At 40.8% G+C, this 20,898-nt stretch overlaps 1 protein-coding gene across 1 annotated transcript in view; it reads right to left on the bottom strand.

Moving 5' to 3' along the window:
• hcrtr2 (hypocretin (orexin) receptor 2) overlaps positions 1-13,538 on the bottom strand; it is a 51,147-nt gene extending 37,609 nt beyond the window's left edge. Inside the window, exon 1 of the mRNA XM_034184376.1 lies at positions 13,097-13,538. Coding sequence (XP_034040267.1) covers positions 13,097-13,298 — 202 coding nt within the window. The 5' untranslated portion in view covers positions 13,299-13,538. The remainder of the gene's footprint in view (positions 1-13,096) is intronic.
• Between the last annotated feature and the right edge of the window lie 7,360 nt (positions 13,539-20,898).

The raw sequence follows: 20,898 nt of genomic DNA, 5'->3' as shown, positions 1-20,898 counted from the left end.
ATCCCAGCAGTCATAGAGCGTGAGGCGGGGTACACCCAGGACAGGACGCCAGCCTGTCGCAGGGCCACAAACAGACAAACAAACACAGTCACACCCACTTGCACATCTATGGACAATTTAAAGATTCCAATCCACCTAACCCGCATGTCTTTGGATGTGGGAGGAAACTGGAGCACCCAGAGGAAACCCACGCAAACATGGCGAGAACATGCAAACTCCACACAGAAAGGCCACAGGCGGGAATTGAACCCATGACCTTCTCGCTGTGAGGCAACAGTGCTAACCACTCAGCCACCATGCTGCCCCCATCTGAAGCTATAATGTCGAAATTCTCATAGATCTTCCCCGGAAGGGAAGGGGGTCATAAGTGAGCCCACACAAGTTTGAATTGTACTTGCTGCACAGATCAGCCTATCCTTGCAAAATTCTATGAAAAAAAGCAGGACAAATAGATTGACAAACTCATGGTAGGAAACTTTTTTCTCGATTAAAATTAGAAAAATGATGCACAAAAATATATGCCCAGGGTCATAAATGAACCCACTCGGTTGCTTGAGGGTTGAACTTTTATTTATTATATCAGAGTTTCAAGTTTTTCCCTAATTTTTCCTTGTGGAAAAATTAATTGCTTTATTTTCTTTATGATTTTTTTTTTTTTCAAATCTTAAAAAAGGAGCATGGTGCACAAAATTCTATTAGTTCACCCCCTAACCTGCTGCTTTAACATTTGCCCTCATGGATGGTTGGATTTTTTTGATCCTCTACAACATATTCACTTATAAATATTCAAATCCTTGCTGTTCGCTCTCATGATCATTCCCAGTACCTGTGTGAGTTGGAGGTGGCTTACTTTCTTTTCTGCTTCTCCTGCGGCTGCACGCTGCATGAGCTACAGAGGTATTTTAACATGCCTCTCCTTTTCCTTCTTGCGCACTCATAGATAAATGTGTTACTGAGGAGGAACACACTTTATCTCACATATTTTAGCAGAAAAATCCACTGCGCCCTATTTGTGGGGTTTGCACCACACATCATGGTTCTATTTCATTCTTGTGAAGAGTAACATGAAACAAAAGGCAATCCTTTTCAGAAAAACCACTTATGTCAACTGTCAAAACACAAAAGGCACAGAAGATTTCTCCTGTTTGTCAGCGCAGTCAGTCAAAATTCCACTCTTCTCCCTCCAGCAGCTCTCCTAAAGCCTGGTTCACACAGCAGGATCTTAAAATTATCTTTAGGTTTCCAAAACCTGAGAGACAACACACGTGAAGATAAAAAATCATAGCTCTAACAGGTTTGGTCGTACAGTGTGTGGTGTACAGCCACACGGTAAGGACAGCAACACCACACACGAACAGATTTCACACACGAACATTCACAGCTCAGACAGGAAATCTCGCAAAATCTCTCGAGATTAAACGTGACTTCAGAGTAAACAAATGGAGGTACTTTGTGGACTATTTAAAACAGGGGGAAAAAAATACAAAAAGAAAAGGTGTTCTTTAAAGGAGTGGAGACAGCGCGACCACCGGACTTTCTGGTAAGTCAGAACAGCTGTTTTGATTTTAATTTCCGCTCTGTACGTCTGTCACCTCGCTTTCTGATTGGTTGAACGTCACATTCAGCAGGCTGTGAGCTCGTTTGTGGTCGGAGGACACAACACGCTGCGATATCGGGCCAAAAAAATCCAACATGTTGAATATCCCCGATTTGTGATCGGAGCGCTCCTGACGCCCTTCCGAGCAGATCAGAGCGCTCTTAACACACCACACATGGCAGGAATATCTGATAAGATTATCTTTAGCATCATCACGATTGTCGGGACGTCCTTAAGATTGTCGGAAGGGGAAGATCGGGTCCGATATCGGCCTAATTATCCTGCCGTGTGAACCCGGCCTTACTGCTGAGTACTTAGACACAGATGCATTGAACTGTTTTGTGATTGTTGTGCTATTGTGACTGTTGAGTTACAATGGAACATTGTGGGTCTCTCAGGTTGTAAATGCTTATTTTGTTTGCTTCTCTCTCTCTCTCTCTCTCTCTCGCTCTCTCTGAGGCATCACGTACAGAGTTTTGGATGTCATTTGTCTGAATTGTTCTGTGGCCTTGCTGGTTCAGCCTTTGGAAATTTTGAGAAAACAGTATATATTACATGTCATCTTCTTTTGGTCGCAGTTACAGATTCGGGGCCTTTTACAACACGAGACACAAATAAATAATGCCAAACTGTGACACTTTTTTGGAGATGTCACAGTGCTTATATTTTCCACCCCAATCCCCAAAACCAAAAAAAAAAAACCCCACAAATCAAGTTGATTTACAAGATGCAGAGGGACACAAATTAAATTAAATTAAAGCCTGTTTGTGGTCATAATAAAGTAAAAACTAAATGAATACACATTTGTATCATAATAGCCAAGTGGCCTCTGTGTGTGTGCATGCATATGGCGTCAATCCCCCAGACACCAGGGAGAGCTGACATTTGCCTTTTGGTATCCTTATGTATTTTCGTTCAAGGATGAATGCTGTTAAAATGGAAAGATGATAGGACTAATATTTTTGGAGAAATTAGCAATTGTAGCTAGACAGTAAACAATGGACATTGTGCTGCAATGCACCATGGGAGTTTGGGTTTTGGGTTTTAAATGTTGTTTTTGTGGTTCATGTTAGTTTAACAGTGTTTTTAGTGTTATTAATTTGTTGTTTTTGTAGTTTGTTTAGTCAGTTTAGTTAAGTGTCATGTTGTCGTTACCATGAATGAAAAGAGTATTTCTGTTGCTGTCTTCTGCCACATCTCTGTTTGTGCATGTTTAAAAATTAAAAGCACCTGTTTCCAGCAGAATGCAGAAAAAACAAAAAGCTCTGTGTGCGTGTGACTGGGGACAGCTGACATTTCCCGTTTGGTATGCTTATCTATTTTGGGTCAAGGATAAATGGTGCCAAAACGGAATATTGATGGGACTAATAGTTTTGGTGAAACAAATGTTAGCTAATGATGCTAATTACATTCACGACAACACACCATTCCAGCAGGGGGCAGTAAATCATCTTAATATTAAAAATGTGAATGCATGTGTATTTTAATTTGTAAGTTCAACGTAAGTACATAATATAATTGTAAATAAGTTAAAAATACATGGTTGACACAAGCAAGTGAAAACATGTATTTCCATTGCGTTCCATTGTTGAGTTCCTCTTCTGAAGGTTGTTGAGATCTAAGGTTCTAAAAACATTCTGGACTCACACGACATCCCAACTCATAGAAACTTTGTTTCATTTATTACCACCCTTGAAAAATGTCAGCCACCTATTTTATAAACACTACCCACTCGAGAGCCCGTAGATCTCCACGGGCAACACACTACTTTCCAGCTAAACCTCTCACTCCCCTTTACGGCCTCAGTCACACTGCTCCATCTTATTTGTCAACTCTCATTTGTGTTCATTCATTAGTACTGTCATCTGGGATCAGTTCTATAGTCAGCATGGTGTAGTTCTTTATTTAAAGAGTGCCACACTCAGATGCACTTTACATGAGAAGGTTCACAATGTATGACCACTACTTGCCTGCAGATGTATGACTATGTATTATGGCCACTGCAGGCCAAAGGAAAAAAAAAAACCCTCTCTCTCTCTGATCCAGAGAACTGTAAATTTAATCTAGCGCCCCCAGTTGTTATTTTTTAAGTCAATAATCATCTATGTTGTACAATCATCCCATCCTGGCAAAAGAACAGTTCAATGACATCATTAAAAGTCCCAAATTACCATGACATTCTTGTCCATGAGTGTATGTAAACATTCGACCACAACTGCATGAATCAACATTTCTGCATCTACCATCGACAACATAGTTCTAATCACAGCTGTTGTGGTAAACGCCACTCAAAGGAGGAAATGGACCCAGAATGCAAGGCAGTGGACACAAAAGCTAAGGTGTAAAAAGGGCAGGTGTTTAATGATCTAACATTCAGATGTAGCAGTGACAACAACTATGACTCAGAGGCCAAAGTCCAGTTATCCTATAATATTGCAAAACATCTTAGTTAGGACAAAAGGTATTAAACAAAAATCTACTCTTCAAAAGGATAAACATGAAACACAATGAATCAGAACAAACTGGCCAGCAACACAAACAAAAAAGGACCTTAAATACCTGTTCACTAATTGAACACGTGTGATGATTACATGAGGGCAGGGCAGCACAAGCAAACTGAAAGTAACACACAAATTACAAGTGAGCCTAATAACAAAGCAACTGTGATCATCAACTTAGAACTTAGAGATCCACAAAAACAGGTAACAGAATCGCAAGAACAATAAATGAGAAGAGGAAATCAAAGACCTAAACACAAAAGGTGGGACATGGAGTATATCTGAAAGAGGTGCAACATAAAGAGAGAACAATAGTGGACCTAGAATGGAACCCTGAGGTACCCCAGATTTAATAGTGGAGAATTCAGATGTTGTGTTAGTATAATAAACACACTGCAGTCAGCTCAACAAGTATGATCTCAGCCATGAAAGCACCCATTCAGAAATACAAAAATAATTATCAGTTCTCCAACAAAATACTGTGATCAACTGTCTTAAAAGCTGTGCTCAAATAAAGAACCAACAACACCAATGTGAAATTTGCATCCATTACTCTCAGTAAATCATTCCTGGTCCTTGTAAGTGCAGGTTTTGTGGAATGATGAGCTCTAAAAGCTGACTGTAGGTTCTCAAAAAGATCATTCAGTCACAGAGATAGTCAATAAGTTGGTTAACGACCACCTTTTCTAGCATTTTCATAAACAAAGAATAAAGTAAGTCCCTTCGGCTGCTCCCTTGTTTTGCACTTGGGGTCGCCACAGCAAATCCAAGGTGGATCTGCATGTTGAATTGGCACGAGTTTTACACCAGATGCCCTTCCTGACACAACTCCACATTACATGGAGAAATGTGGCAGGGGTGGGATTAGAACCGGGAACCTTCCGCACTGAAACCAAGTGCATTAACCACTTGACCACTACCTCTGCTTCATAAAAAAAAGAGTATATATTTAAAATAGGTCTCCAGTTTTTCAGAAACCCAGAATCCAGACTGGATTTCTAATGAAGAGGCTTTACCACATCAGCTTTAAAACCAGCCAGAATGATTCCAATGATTAGCGATGAGTTAACCATAGTAAGTAAAAAGAAAAACTCCAGAGAAGACCCAAATTTCCTTTACCATTCTAGTAATCAATGCTTCATGGGAACATGTGGTGCATTTGACTACCATAACAATTTCAGACAGCTTCTCAAGGGAATTTATGTCAAATTGAAAAAAGAAAAAAAATGTCTTGGTTCTTGGATCCAGTTAGAGAATACCAAAGAGTTCCCTGACACAGCAAAAGTCATCTGTGGGGCATGGGCCACGAACAAACTTATCCTAAACCAAGGAATGTATCCTGCTTTGGTCCTTATTGCTGATCTTTGATTCTGAATACTTTGAGAGTCTAATTACAGGAACAAAGCAATCAGCAACCAGGCTCTATGTTTGGCAGTCAGGATCAAAGGTCAGCAATATGACCAAAGATGGGTTTGCAGGCTCAAAGATCAGTGGCTCTGATCAAAGGTGCAGAATCAAAATTTAGTGACAAAGATCAAAGACAAGTGTGCGGCATCATAGATGCTTTTTGACTTGATTTCAGTTAGTGGGGACTGTCAGGGCTTGACAGAGACGTGCAGTTCTTCTTGCCATTTTTGTTTCCGTTTTATGTTTCGATAATAACTAGAGTTGTACACTGAATACAAATATACACCTTTGCAGAAGCTAAACAATGAAAACATGAAGATGCATTCAACCATGTCCTTATTCAAGAGTGAAGAAAACTTTTCAAGACAGTCAAATAAAACTCAGCTATTAAAGTGACAAGTTCTTCAGAGATCAGAATGTGTTTTGTCGTTCTCTGCAATCTTATAACAAACACATTGATAATTACTGCTATTATGAATAAATTAATGAAACAAGGGAATGCTGCATTCATATTCCACTGGAGTATGCACCATATTATTAACAATTAAGTTTTTCAAGATCTCAAAGATTTGTCAGTGTATATAGATATTTTTTAATATTCTCCTGTGGCATAATGACAGGCAGAGATAAGCTCTTCAGTTTGAACAGAAGGAGAATTATGCAAATACACATAATGAAACTGAGCTTAAAAAAAAAAAAATCACCCAGCATTTATGCTTTCATTTATTTCATCACTGTCTGTTATTGTTACATGGGAAACAAGGTACCAGTAGATTCAGTAGATTCTCACAAATCCAACAAGACCAAGCATTCATGATATGCACACTCTTAATGCTATGAAATTGGGCTATTAGTAAAAAAAAAGTAGAAAAGGGGGTGTTCACAATAATAGTAGCATCTGTTGTTGACGCTACAAACTCAAAACTATTATGTTCAAACTGCTTTTTTAGCAATCCTGTGAATCACTAAACTAGTATTTAATTGTATAACCACAGTTTTTCATGATTTCTTCACATCTGCGAGGCATTAATTTTGTTGGTTTGGAACCAAGATTTTGCTCATTTGATAGTGTGTTTGGGGTCATTGTCTTGTTGAAACACCCATTTCAAGGGCATGTCCTCTTCAGCATAAGGCAACATGACCTCTTCAAGTATTTTGACATATCCAAACTGATCCATGATACCTGGTATGTGATATATAGGCCCAACACCATAGTAGGAGAAACATGCCTCACAAACTGTCTGCGGCCCTTGGACCCAAAAAGAACAGTTTTACTCTCATCAGTCCACAAAATATTCCTCCATTTCTCTTTAGGCCAGTTGATGTGTTCTTTGGCAAATTGTAACCTCTTCTGCACATGTCTTTTATTTAACAGAGGGACTTTGCGGGGGATTCTTGCAAATAAATTAGCTTCACACAGGCTCTATTCTAACTGTCACAGCACTTACAGGTAACTCCAGACTGTCTTTGATCATCCTGGAGCTGATCAATGGGTGAGCCTTTGCCATTCTGGTTATTCTTGGGGCAACTGTTTGTTGTGATTTGGCGCTATATAAAAAATTGATTGATTGATTGATTGATTGATTGATTCTTCTATCCATTTTGATGGTTGATTTCCGTTTTCTTCCACGCGTCTCTGGGTTTTTTTTTGTCCATTTTAAAGCATTGGAGATCATTGTAGATGAACAGCCTATATTTTTTTGCACCTGCGTATAAGTTTTCCCCTCTCCAATCAACTTTTTAATCAAACTACGCTGTTCTTCTGAACAATGTCTTGAACGTCCCATTTTCCTCAGGCTTTCAAAGAGAAAAGCATGTTCAACAGGTGCTGGCTTCATCCTTAAATAGGGGACACCTGATTCACACCTGTTTGTTCCACAAAATTGACAAACTCACTGACTGAATACCACAGTACTATTATTGTGAACACCCCCTTTTCTACTTTTTTTTTTTACTAATAGACCAATTTCATAGCCTTAAGAGTGTGCATATCATGAATGCTTGGTCTTGTTGGATTTGTGTGAATCTACTGAATCTACTGGTACCTTGTTTCCCATGTAACAATAAGAAATATACTCAAAACCTGGATTAATCTTTTTAGTCACATAGCACTGATATTATTCTGAACACTACTGTATGTCTGTCATTGCTGTGGTAGGACTGGCTCTAATTCCATACATATCAAGGCCTAGTTATTTCTTATTTTATTTAGTTAATCTATTCACTTTGAAGGCCAGGTTTAAGTTTGCTATAAGGCCTGTGAGAGGTAATAGATGAGATTTCTTGTTGCACTGTTTCCAAGGGTGTGAAAATGATCACAGTCAACGTAGAGACTTGAGTAGTGTTTATTTGTTTTTAATTTAATTCCTCATAACGTGCCTTTTCCGTGGGACTGTGCACGAAGATTCTCTAGTGTGGACTGACTTTTCAGTCAGTCGCTGCGTGGCTGAGAAGACTGACTGTAAAGTCTGTCTGTGTGGCTGTGGAAGACGTTCTCCTGCAGTGTGCCGTGGTGCAGATGCAAGTGTTTGTAGGGGAGACCAGGAACGTTTGCCCATGAAACGTTTTTAAATTTATAACTCTCTGAAACATTATTTCCTGCATTTTGAGGGCCAAATTTTGTGAAGTAAAGCCATAGTTTTTTTTTTTTTTTTTTTTTTTTTTTAATCTTTGTTACAGCCTTACTTTAAAGCCAAAAGAAACAAGGCCTCAGTCCAAAACATGGAAGGGTATAGAAATGTACATGTGTCAGGGACAATGAACCAAGTACCTCTGGTGCCCTCTTTTGGCTGCCCTGGATCTGTTCAGTAATTCTGCCCTTCAGTATGTTTGTAAAATAAAAATACTACTCTATTATTCTGGGAGGGGGATTGGTCCGTGCCATCAGTCTTATAGCCATCATTAACTACCAATTCCTCATTAATTTGCTGTCAAATGTCAATATAATGCTAGTATTATGTTCCATTAATAGACAATTAGGTAACAGCTCAAAAACGGTTTAAATAACACCAACCAAAATAAATATCAGATCGGATCAAATTGAATCAAATCAAAATAATCAATTCTGAATCTTAAGAATTGGAATCAAATCGATTCTTGCAATTTGAATTGATACCCAGCTCTACTAACCACTAATCCACCATGCTGCCCATTTCCTAAACATATCAATTCAAAGAATTTCATTTTCTGCTATTTTCATAGTAGGATAGTCGTAATGTCATAATATTTTATTTCATTTTAGAATTTTTTTTTTCTTATGAGGAAAACTGATTCCCAGCTGAATATCACCCTGTGCTGTGTCAACATTTTTGCACGATGGTGTTCAGGTTTTGCTGTCCGTCATACTGCCAAATGTTCCAAAACTGAGATAAAATGTTAGCCATTCAGAATAATACATAAGTCATGAATGTTGAGCTGCTGTTCAGTATATATGGCATCATTTTATAGCCGAGAGTAGACCGTCACAGCACCCCAACTCTGACTGACGTCCAGTGTTCTTGGTTGCAAATATTTCTGCACTACCTCCACAGCAGAGAAACCAATTACAATCTCAACTTGTCAGCTCAAGCTCCGGGGTAATAAAATATCAGATCCAAGATGCCAGTACTCATGAAATTATATTTCATTTGTTCGGAACACAAATTTATTTTTCACTGGATACTGACAACAAGAGTTACTGTGCTGAAAATTAACTTGTACAAGGTCTGTTAGAAAAGTATCGGACCTTTTTAATTTTTGCAAAAACTATATGGATTTGAATCATGTGCGCTTGCATCAGCCAAGCTTGAACCTTCGTGCGCATGCGTGAGTTTTTTCACGCCTGTCGATTGCGTCATTCGCATGTGGGCAGGCTTTGAGTGAGCACTGGTCCACCCCTCTCGTCGGATTTTCATTGTCAGGAAAATGTCTGAACGGCTGGAGCAGCGCTGCATCAAATTTTTCAAGAAACTGTGTGAGACAGCCAGGTGGAATCCATTCGGAAAATTCAGATGGCTTTCAGTGAAAATCCACAATGGCGTTAGGTCTTCCACCATTCAGAAGATTCAGACGACTTTCGGTGGCTTTTTAGTCGAGTGAGTATCCGAGAAATTGTGGAGAGCTGGGCATGTCACAACATGTCCCGTGAGACTTCCAACACGGACTTGCTTTTGTTCTCTGCCATTGCGGCTTCGTCTCGACGAGCGAATGCCTCTGCACGTCTTTCATTACAAAATCTCCTGTAACAGTGGAATCTGACGAAAAATGGCTGATGTCCACCTTTTCTGCCATTTCTCTGGTAGTCACACGACGTCCCGCATCAACACAGCCTTTAATGGGCCTTTAGTGGGCTGTCTTTAATCCGGTTGTAATGCTCCTTAATCTGTGTGATTCCCATAGGATTTTCACCGAAAGCCATCTGAATTTTCCGAATGGTTTCCACCTGGCTGTCTCTCACAGTTTCTTGAAAAATTTGATGCAGCGCTGCTCCAGCCATTCAGACATTTTCCTGACAATGAAAATCCGACAAAAGGGGTGGACCAGTGCTCACTCAAAGCCTGCCCACAGGCGAATGACGCAACCGACAGGCGTGAAAAAACTCACGCATGCGCACAAAGGTTCAAGCTTGGGTGATGCAAGCGCACATGATTCAAATCCATATAGTTTTTGCAAAAAATAAAAAGGTCCGATACTTTTCTAACAGACTTCGTATATAATCCACATATGAATTACTGGTGCACATGTTCAGCCATCCAGTATCACAGCGCAATGGCCTTAAAAGGGCAACTCCAGCATGTTTCACCCCTGGCTTTATTATGTCTGCCAAGGACGTAATAAAATTGGCATTTGTTTATTTATTTATTTATTTGTCTGTCAGCAGGATTACATAAAAATACTGCACGGATTTTGATGAGATTTTCACCACAGATTAGGGCATAGAACACGCCAATGAATTTTGGAGGTGATCCAAATCTGGATCGAGATTCCTCTTTATAGGCTGTTAAGGATGTCTAAAATACTACAATGATTCTCACCAAATTTGCATCACAGATTGATATGAGGGCATGGAAGACTCCACTGAATTTTGGAGGTGATCCACATCCCGATTAGTGGACATCAGAAAGTTTCGATTGCTCTTGTGTGTTTGTTTTTTTAGATGTTTTTGGGTTCATTGTTTGCTCAAAACTGATTTGAATTTGACTGTCGATGAGCTGTTCATTCCTGTTGTAAGCAGAAGAAGGGGCTCCTGACCAACAATTAATGACATTAATGAAAACCAACGCTGCCGAACATGCAGGAGGATATTTTGGCATTTAGTAAGGTAAAAAGGCACACGTTGTCTTTTATCAAGCACTTTTAATGACATTTTCCATCTGCTCAGTCAGAGGTTTAATTTTTTTATTTTTATTTATTTATTTTTGGCTTGTTCCATGCTATTTATGTAGCTCTTTCACTCATTATGTGTTTTCATTGTAAATCAGTGCTGCATCAATTAAAACGCTTTGATCTTGTCTTTTTTCTACTAAAGAGAATCTATAAAATACTCTTGCTAACTGTGATTCCTGCTGTTACATAGTCAAATATGAAGCTGTTGAGCAGAAAGTTTATAAGTATATAAGATTATAGAGGTCTAGAAGAACATCGGTATGATTTTCGTGATTCACTATGGTGCTTTTAAAGAAACCAAGCAGTAAACTTTGATGGTCTCAAGTGACACCCATCTGGAAGATGAAAAAGTTGCTTGATTGGTTATTTGAGGTTGTTTCCAAAAGTGAGCAGTTCCCATTCAAGTCCATGTTAAAATGTTCAAATTTAGGGCCCCTTCACACATAGTACAAATAAGTACAACTCAGGGCAACTCACGGCGGAACAGCTCGAGTGAACCACGAAAACATTGAGCTGACGGGCAGGTGTGCACGATGCCGCTGCGATGATTCATGCACGCGGGAACACAGTGCGAGCAGCTACGCGATGTGGTTACACATCGCGTAGCTGCTGTGAAAAAAAATACATACCATCCATGGTATTCCAACCTACGCTTTTCAAAAGCTCTGATTGCCAGTCCGAAACTTTACCACTGAGCTACCATCACTGTCCTGTAAAAAGTGCGGGGCAATGCCTGATATCAAGAAGGACGTGGACATATTTAAAAAATAAAATAAAACCACACACCATATAACACTGCATTTTATTGAAACCCTCTTATCAAGCGGGCAATACAAGTATGATCCATCTATTCCTCTGCAGATGACCGATGGTAACAGATGTACAGTCATGAAATTACATGAATGAAAAGCAGGGCACTCTTGTCATGTCCACATCTGCTGGTGGCATGTCCAGCCGGCCCTGCGTGTCTTGTGGACGGCGCTGCGCATGACAGACACCACTTCATGTTGAACAGAGCTCATGTGGGTGGCGTGACATTCAGATCGACTGCTGCATGTTAAGATCTGACGGTCTGGGTCACCTGGGGTAGCCTGTCAATGTGCGCGGCATGCGTGTGCTCGCTGCAGCCTATTGCAACAGCAAAATGTTTTTATGTATGTGCATGTGATGACAGCAAGTACACACACACGCTTGACAGTGGACAGTTGTTAGTTCATGTCCATCCAAACACGGTACGTTCCCCAGTCATGATGTCCAGAACCACAGATCTCCGCAGCCACTCCTGTCGGCGGCCACATCCCCTGTCAGTTCAGCGCACACACCAACGTGTCACTGTGTCTGTCTGCAAAGCCACACTTGTGGGGCACTTAGACAAATTTCACATCCAGCTCGACAGTGATTGACTGCTTACTGTTGTTGTGTTAACAGTGCGAATGGCCACACATTTTCTAAGTGCCAAGCAAGCTGTGCTAGATGTTCGAGTGTGCCAGCTGGAATATGGCTGACACCTGCTGCGAAAGGGTTCGATGAGCTGTCTTTCAGCCGCTGGTATGCGCAAATAGTTGTAGCAACAGGTATACGAGTTGATGATTAGTAAGTTCTAAAAAGGAGACTTTGTTTTTGGTTTAAAATTGCTTTGTATGTGTTGGAGCAGTTTTATTAAAACCAGGGTGGCATCATGTTCCCTTTGATGTAAATTCCCAGATTTGCTCCTGCTGTGCTGTTTTTATTATATTAGGGCAGAACAACTAAAGCAGCTCAATAAGACAAAACAAAATGTGTGATACAATTTGTCCACAAAAAGCCTTCTGTTCCAAAAATAAAAACAATAAAAAAATAATAACAATAAAAGTCAAATCTGTGGGCATTTTATCTTTTAGATTTAGATCACTGTCACACATGCCGTTAGGGCAATAAAATATCTTAATTTTTATTTTTATTTTGGGGGAGTCTGCAACAGCCCCGAATCTGTCCACGTTCAGATTTAAATTAATTATAAAATGTTTTCGCTTCCAGTGTGGTTTTGTGATCATTTACAAAAATATTAAAACATATATATATATATATATATATATATATATATATATATATATATATATATATATATATATATATATATATATATATATATATATGTATGTACAAATTTGCTTTAAAGTCCAGTTAAACTTGGATAGATAAAATTGCGCAGAAAGCGTGAATGAATAAAAGGGGAAATAAATCAACTTACCGAGCGAGTTTCCGATGAGTGAAACAAAGAACACAACAATATAAGCGATGATCAGAACCCACTCGTACTGTTTCGGGTGTAAGTACTCGTTCCAGATGTATCTCAGAAGTTCGTCGTCGTCGTCATCCACAGCGGAGCGCACATAAACCTCCGTGCTGTTCGTCGCCTGCGCCAGAGACAAACTCCTGTTCTTCCCAGACATCCTGGTTGTGTTTTTGCTGCTTCCCCCTTTCTTACTTTCGTTCTCTCTTTAATACTTCTGTGCGCGGTGACCACAGGTTGATGTCCGGACGCGCCACCCCAGCGCGTAATAACGCGCTCCGCCGACCACCACGGCGTGACGCTGATGCGCGTCCGCTGCAGGGCTAAAACCCCGACACAGCTGAGTGACAGCGTGCACAGACAGCGTGCACAGAGCACGTCACTGCGGGTGTGTGCAGCAGCCTGAGTTTATCACCACAGAGAAATAAAATATTTATCATCTCCTACCTTGTCACTCCAAACCATGAAAAACGAGCAAACACCTTAATTAAGCTTAACAGTGCACAACAACAATTATAATCCTAAAATAGGACCAGACCAAGCAGCTCAAGCTGCACTTCCCTATACTCAGCCAACTCCTCTATCCCCCATTTCAGACTGGGGTTGGCAATATGGTTTGAGCTGGATTCCAGCCGAATCCAGCGCTTGGCTGATAGGGTTTTTTTTTTTTTTTTTCCTAATGTAAATGCCACAAATTGGATTTAAGTCAGAGTGTTTTCAATCAGCTCTGAATCAGATGTAAGGAAAATTCACTGAGGTGTAAATGCAAACTATCTAGTATCCATTTAGCTCAGGGATTATGATGTCAACCTTCCTCACTACCCATGGGCCCACATCTTTTTGTCCACTTTAAAATCCACCTGATGTGTTCCTTTCCATGTGTCACACACACACACACACACACACACACTGGTGCTCCCACATCCAGATCACACACCTACATTTGTATGTTCAGATCCACCTGCACACATACCTGATCTGTCATCTCCAAATCCACATGCACACACTCCCACATTCTCACTTCCAGACACATCTCTTTTGGTTTGAGCTGGATTGAGTTTGGACACATGCCCAGGATGAGCCGGACTTGAAAAACAGGTCTGAATGCTACATATGTGACTAGCAATCCGGATTGAATCTGACTCTAACCAGATTGCCAACCCCAGTCTGAACAGAGTCTAACTCTTCCTGATGGATGTTGAGGTGTTCCCAAGTCATCTGGGAAATAATCCTGCATGTCCTGGGCCTCCTCCCAGTTGGACATACCTGGTCCAACTGGTGACTAATCTCCAATGGAGATGACCAGTTAGGAGGCATCACCCCACAGCAAAATAACCAGTTTGAAATGAACACTGACAGTGTTAAAGTTAAAGGGAAGTCCGGGGTCTCCTGCTGGAGCTGATGCCCCCTGACCCGATTCCAGATAAGTGACTGAAGATGAGTGAGTGAGTGAGTGTTAAAGTTAACACTAGAAAAATGTTATGTGTCTGCTCTGTATTAAAGTAACACTTGAAAATGTTCATTAACACTCACCTGGAGTTATTTCAACACTGTCCGTGATGAAAAATGAACACTGACTAACACTTAGTGTTAATACATACTCTGCACTTCACACTGGAAGAATCTTCTTCCTGATTGTAATCCATAGAAAAAACACTCACAGTCACACAGCGACTACAGCTGGGATGCAGTTGATGGTTAATTTCTTTGGTGTGAAGCCAGGCTGCTTCAGTCACTGAACAGCAAGCAACTGGGCTTTCTGAGAGTGGCAAAGAACAATAATCTCATCCCATGGTGAGTCACTGAATGCGTAAGAGTGAAGCCGTAAAGTCTCATAGAAAACACAAGCAGTGAGTTGAAAAAATAAATTCAGGTCTGAGCTGAGAGTGGGATCAAGTCAATTTCTGTTTCAGAGCAATGAATGAATAAGGGGTTAGAGAGAGAGAGAGAGAGAGAGCAGACCATATACAGGCCTGAGTCTGTAACAGGTGTCCCTCAGCGTGATCAGGAGGTTAACAGGAAGGAGGCAGGATCCAGTCATGTGGGTGCAAAGTAGGGTCACAAGAAAGGTGGCAGAGACAACAGGATCCTCAGGATGGGTCAGTCAGAGGTTCAGCAGCTGCAAGGTTCTGTGGCAGTCTAGTACCAGAGAGGGCAGTTATGTGAAGACTGATTAAGTGGAAAAGAAGGCGAGTGCTGTGAATGAGGTAATGACAGGTAAAGCAATAACCTGAGGTTGGACTATTGTGACACATGACCTAACCTGATTGCATTTTGTATTGTTAATCTGAATCTAAAAAGTAATTTGTAAAAACAACAAAAAAAAAAATCTGTATTTATTGGTATACAAATAATGAATGTTTATGAGTTCAATGAATATTTGCCTCGTTGAATGGTATGTTCCAGCTTTCACTGAATTAAATATTTGTTCCATTGAAAGAATGTAAAAACATTCATTATTTGTTTTATATAACAGCTAAAATAGATCCTTGTCATTTGATATTTTACTAATTTATAAGCAACAGAAAAGGGACTTACATTTTGGTGTTCCACTGTAACGTGTAGTCCAGTGATGCTGTGCACTGACTTTGGACTTCCATAAAAAAAGACACTGTGTCGTTCCTCAGTCCAGCCAAAAATCACATCAGCATTTCATGTGAACAGGTCTTCATGCATCCAGATGGCTTACAGCGGAGTGGGTTTTGTGTGTATGTGTGTATTTTACAAGCAGCGTCAGTTAGCTCAGTCAAATTATCATGTCGTTGTCAGTCAACTGTGTACATCCTCAGTGCAGTGAAAAAAAAAATCATGTCAGAAAAGAGTCCAGCTTTTCTTCTCTCTTCCTAACAGCATCCAGACAGCACAGTGGATTTGTTTGTGTGTGCGCGTGCACGAGGACATGCGCGTGTGCATGTGTGTGTGTGTATGTGCAGAGTGCAATGGTACCAAATGTATGGAACCAAATTTACACTAAATGGAACCAAGCCGCACTCTAAATGCAATACAACACAAATGGGATGAATTAATCCATGTCATGTGACATACAAAGCACCAATCAAATGACAAGGATCCACTCAGCTGTTATATAAAGTGAAATGACTGCTGGGATAGCCTCCAGCCACCACGTGACCCTTAATTGGAGTAAGCGCTTGAAGATGAGTGAGTGAGTGGGTATAGAAAATGGAAGGATGGATTGGATTGAAATGTACAATATTTGCCTCTGAGATGTAGTGGAGATGTGTAAAGTAGGAGAAAATGGAAATATTCAAGTAAAGTTCCAGTACATCAAATATGTAATTAAGTAAAGTGCAGGTAAAACATGCAATGATGGGGATCTACCTGTTGAGAAAGTGTAGTGACACGGACCCACAACAGGGGGCGTAAATGAACGGACAATGGAAGGAGTCAAATTATAACACTTTACTGTTGTGAATGACACAACCAAACACAGCAGATTCAGAATGTGCAACAGTCAATTAATAAAAGGTGTCGTGTGGGCAGGCTCGACGACAGGAGATGCCCGTCTGGAAACGAACCGGAACCACACGATTTCCACCGCCACCTGAACCCGAGGAATACTGGAGCCGCCAAGTCCCGGAGTCCCCAGGTGGCCACCTTCCCGGCGTGTCGGATCTGGTACTGCTGGCAGAAAGCAAAAGACAGTCAAAGGGTGGGTGTGTGAACACCCAGTAACAATGGTGGGAATGCCACCTCCACCTCTCACTCAGCGCGTTGCAGCGGTCTCAGCTGAAAAGGAGCGCCGTCTTGCACAGCCTCCGCAAAAACGACCGGTTCTCCTGCAAACACGCACAATAACAGATTTACAACCCCTGGCAAAAATTATGGAATCACCGGCCTCGGAGGATGTTCATTCAGTTGTTTAATTTTGTAGAAAAAAAGCAGATCACAGACATGACACAAAACTAAAGTCATTTCAAATGGCAACTTTCTGGCTTTAAGAAACACTATAAGAAATCAAGAAAAAAAGATTGTGGCAGTCAGTAACGGTTACTTTTTTAGACCAAGCAGAGGAAAAAAATATGGAATCACTCAATTCTGAGGAAAAAATTATGGAATCACCCTGTAAATTTTCATCCCCAAAACTAGCACCTGCATCATATCAGATCTGCTCGTTAGTCTGCATCTAAAAAGGAGAGATCACACCTTGGAGAGCTGTTGCACCAAGTGGACTGACATGAATCATGGCTCCAACACGAGAGATGTCAATTGAAACAAAGGAGAGGATTATCAAACTCTTAAAAGAGAGTAAATCATCACGCAATGTTGCAAAAGATGTTGGTTATTCACAGTCAGCTGTGTCTAAACTCTGGACCAAATACAAACAACATGGGAAGGTTGTTAAAGGCAAACATACTGGTAGACCAAGGAAGACATCAAAGCGTCAAGACAGAAAACTTAAAGCAATATGTCTCAAAAATCGAAAAATGTACAACAAAACAAATGAGGAACGAATGGGAGGAAACTGGAGTCAACGTCTGTGACCAAACTGTAAGAAACCGCCTAAAGGAAATGGGATTTACATACAGAAAAGCTAAACGAAAGGCATCATTAACACCTAAACAGAAAAAAACAAGGTTACAATGGGCTAAGGAAAAGCAATTGTGGACTGTGGATGACTGGATGAAAGTCATATTCAGTGATGAATCTCGAATCTGCATTGGGCAAGGTGATGATGCTGGAACTTTTGTTTGGTACCTTTCCAATGAGATTTATAAAGATGACTGCCTGAAGAGAACATGTAAATTTCCACAGTCATTGATGATATGGGGCTGCATGTCAGGTAAAGGCACTGGGGAGATGGCTGTCATTACATCATCAATAAATGCACAAGTTTATGTTGATATTTTGGACAATTGAAAGGATGTTTGGGGATGATGAAATCATTTTTCAAGATGATAATGCATCTTGCCATAGAGCAAAAACTGCAAAAACATTCCTTGCAAAGAGACACATAGGGTCGATGTCAACGAGCAGATCTGATTTGATGCAGGTGTTAATTTGGGGGACGAAAATTTACAGGGTGATTCCATAATTTTTTCCTCAGAATTGAGTGATTCCATATTTTTTTTCCTCTGCTTGGTCTAAAAAATTAACCGTTACTGACTGCCACAATCTTTTTTTCTTGATTTCTTATAGTGTTTCTTAAAGCCAGAAAGTTGCCATTTGAAATGACTTTAGTTTTGTGTCATGTCTGTGATCTGCTTTTTTTCTACAAAATTAAACAACTGAATGAACATCCTCTGAGGCCGGTGATTCCATAATTTTTGCCAGGGGTTGTATAAATCACAAAAGGCTGAGAGTATTACCTCCAGATGAAGATGATATCTCGGCAGTTTGGTGGAGGTCTCTTCCTGCTTTTATACCAGATGTGATGATTAGTGACAGCTGTCACCACGGCTTGTTCCTGAGGCGGCAGCGCCCTCTCGTGCCTGAAGCCCGCACTTCAGGCAGGGCGCCTTCTGGTGGTGGGCCAGCAGTACCTCCTCTTCAGCGGCCCACACAACACTACCATTCTCTGAGCAAAAGTGTGTTTTTGATTCTACTCTGCTACAGAAATCCCACAAAATACATGTTGCATTCTTCATCAGCAGATAATTTTTATATTAACATTTCAGGATTGTGTCATTGTGTGGTAGTGACCACCATGTTAGGGCATAGGCTGTATGGAGTCTTTGTGTGCACATGCGCTTTTGTTTTGGATGACATGACATCTATATTCAGGTGTAGTCTGTTACGAGAGGACCAGGAACTGAAACGGACTCAAATGCAATGAGACAGGAAATGAGAAAGAACAGTTTACTGTAATGGTATTTAGGATATAGTTGGTGTGGTGGGAGGTAAAGGCACTGGAGGACAGGTTGCAGGTGTGGGAAGCCAGGCAGGCTGGTGGTGGCTGCAGAATGCACCAAAAAAAACCTATAAAAAAAAACAAAACACAAAAATTACAATAACCAAAGGAAAATCCAAAACAGGGAAGAAACACAGACAAGAATCAATAAATTGCATAAGACTAAACGTGAGGCCAGCGTTATTTTTCCAGAAATAGAAAGATCTGACGTCATCCTCCTGTTCAGGTGAGGCTTAAGTAGGATGCTGCTGATTGATGCAGGTGTGCCATAACCACAGGTGTAGGTGATGATCAACTACCCTGGCAGAGAAGCACAGGACGGAGAGGAGAACAACAAAAGGAGGCAGACTGATTCTCCAGACCACAACATGACCCCATCCCGCTACCCCAAGGAGAACCCACGTGGCCTGTCCAGATAAGACTGATGGAAGTCCCGGATGAGAGCAGAGTCCAGGATGAGTGAGCAGAACATGCAGGAGTGCTCCTCAGGCCCATAACCAGGAGCAATTTTTGATACGGGCGAAGTGGGCAGCTGCCCGGGGCACATTTTTTTCAGGACACACAGGGGGCGGCACAAACGCTTAAGAAATTAAAAAAAAAAATCATCAACTGCGCCACAAAGCGGTGATCATATCACTGTGTGGGGAATTACCAAATTGGCGCCCCCTCCCTGCAGCTGTAGGCACCCCTGCTTGCTGAGCTGCACAGAACAGAATCAGTGTAAAAGGTTTGGCGATTCTTTTCAGGCTCTCTGCTCCACTTTGTCGGATGGATCATCCTGCAGTGCTCCCGTTTCTCCGCTTTTCCGCTCAGCAGGATCCTGCTGTCCGGTGGCAAAGTCCACTTAGGATGCAGCACAGAACCAGAACTCTGCGCCCAGAACAGGCGTTTGAAAGCGAACAGAGTGTAAGAACGGGTTTGAATTTCACCAGAGAGTACAAATTGCCCACTCTAGGAAAAAGGTTTGCAGAAAGAGAGCCTGTCTATTGAGGGTTTAAAAAACTGAGCTGCGTTCACATTACGAGCTGAAATGACTTGAATCTGACCTTGTTTTTTGTGTGCCTGCATGATGCAATGTACACTTGAACAAATTACAACATATACTGTATGTACTTAACAGAGGTGGGACAAAGTCACTGTTAAGTCGTGAATGGGCAAGTCTCAAGTCCCAAGTCTCAACTCAAGTCTCAAGTCATCTTGCACCAATTGGTGGTCATTATGATTTGAGACTTGACTTGGGACTTGGCTTGAGACTTGTGACTTGCCAATTCATGACTTGAGAGTGACTTGCTGCTGACTTTGTCCCACCTCTGGTACTTAATCTAATTTTTTGTTAACCCTCACCACATAACCTGGTTGTTTAACAAAATATATAGCTAATTTAACAAAATATACAATTAATTGTATTTTACAGTATATTCTGTTTAATATTTAAACAACTGAGGTATGTTGGACAGGTTTACCAAACTAGATTAAGTGAATATAGCAGAGTGTGAATGTGCCAAATCAAATTATTTGATGTGAGATTTGGGCTCCTTACTGTTTTATGAGCCATCTGAACATGTCAAGTTTAATTTATGTGTTTTTCCTGTTACCTTCCTTTGTGTATGTGCTCAGAGATCAGTGTCACTTCTGATTTCATTCTGCTTTCTATATGTCATCACTAGTGACATGACGGCTGTCTGATCAGATAATGGTCACCTACAAACAGGAAAAAACAAAATAAAACAAAAAAGATTCAGGAACAAATATCAGAAGGACTCAGAAATGGACGGACTGTCATCAGAAACTGTAACGATGAAACCAGGGCCAGTGCAGAATCACTGGCATCAACAACAGGCATCTGTCTTCATATGTCAGAAATGTCCAACAGAGGATGTAAATCTAAGAT

Source organism: Thalassophryne amazonica, chromosome 13 (genome assembly GCF_902500255.1).
Source record: "Thalassophryne amazonica chromosome 13, fThaAma1.1, whole genome shotgun sequence".
In the NCBI taxonomy this organism is placed as follows: domain Eukaryota; kingdom Metazoa; phylum Chordata; class Actinopteri; order Batrachoidiformes; family Batrachoididae; genus Thalassophryne; species Thalassophryne amazonica.
Note: the sequence above shows the minus strand (reverse complement) of the source record. Positions and strands in the feature narration are given on the sequence as shown.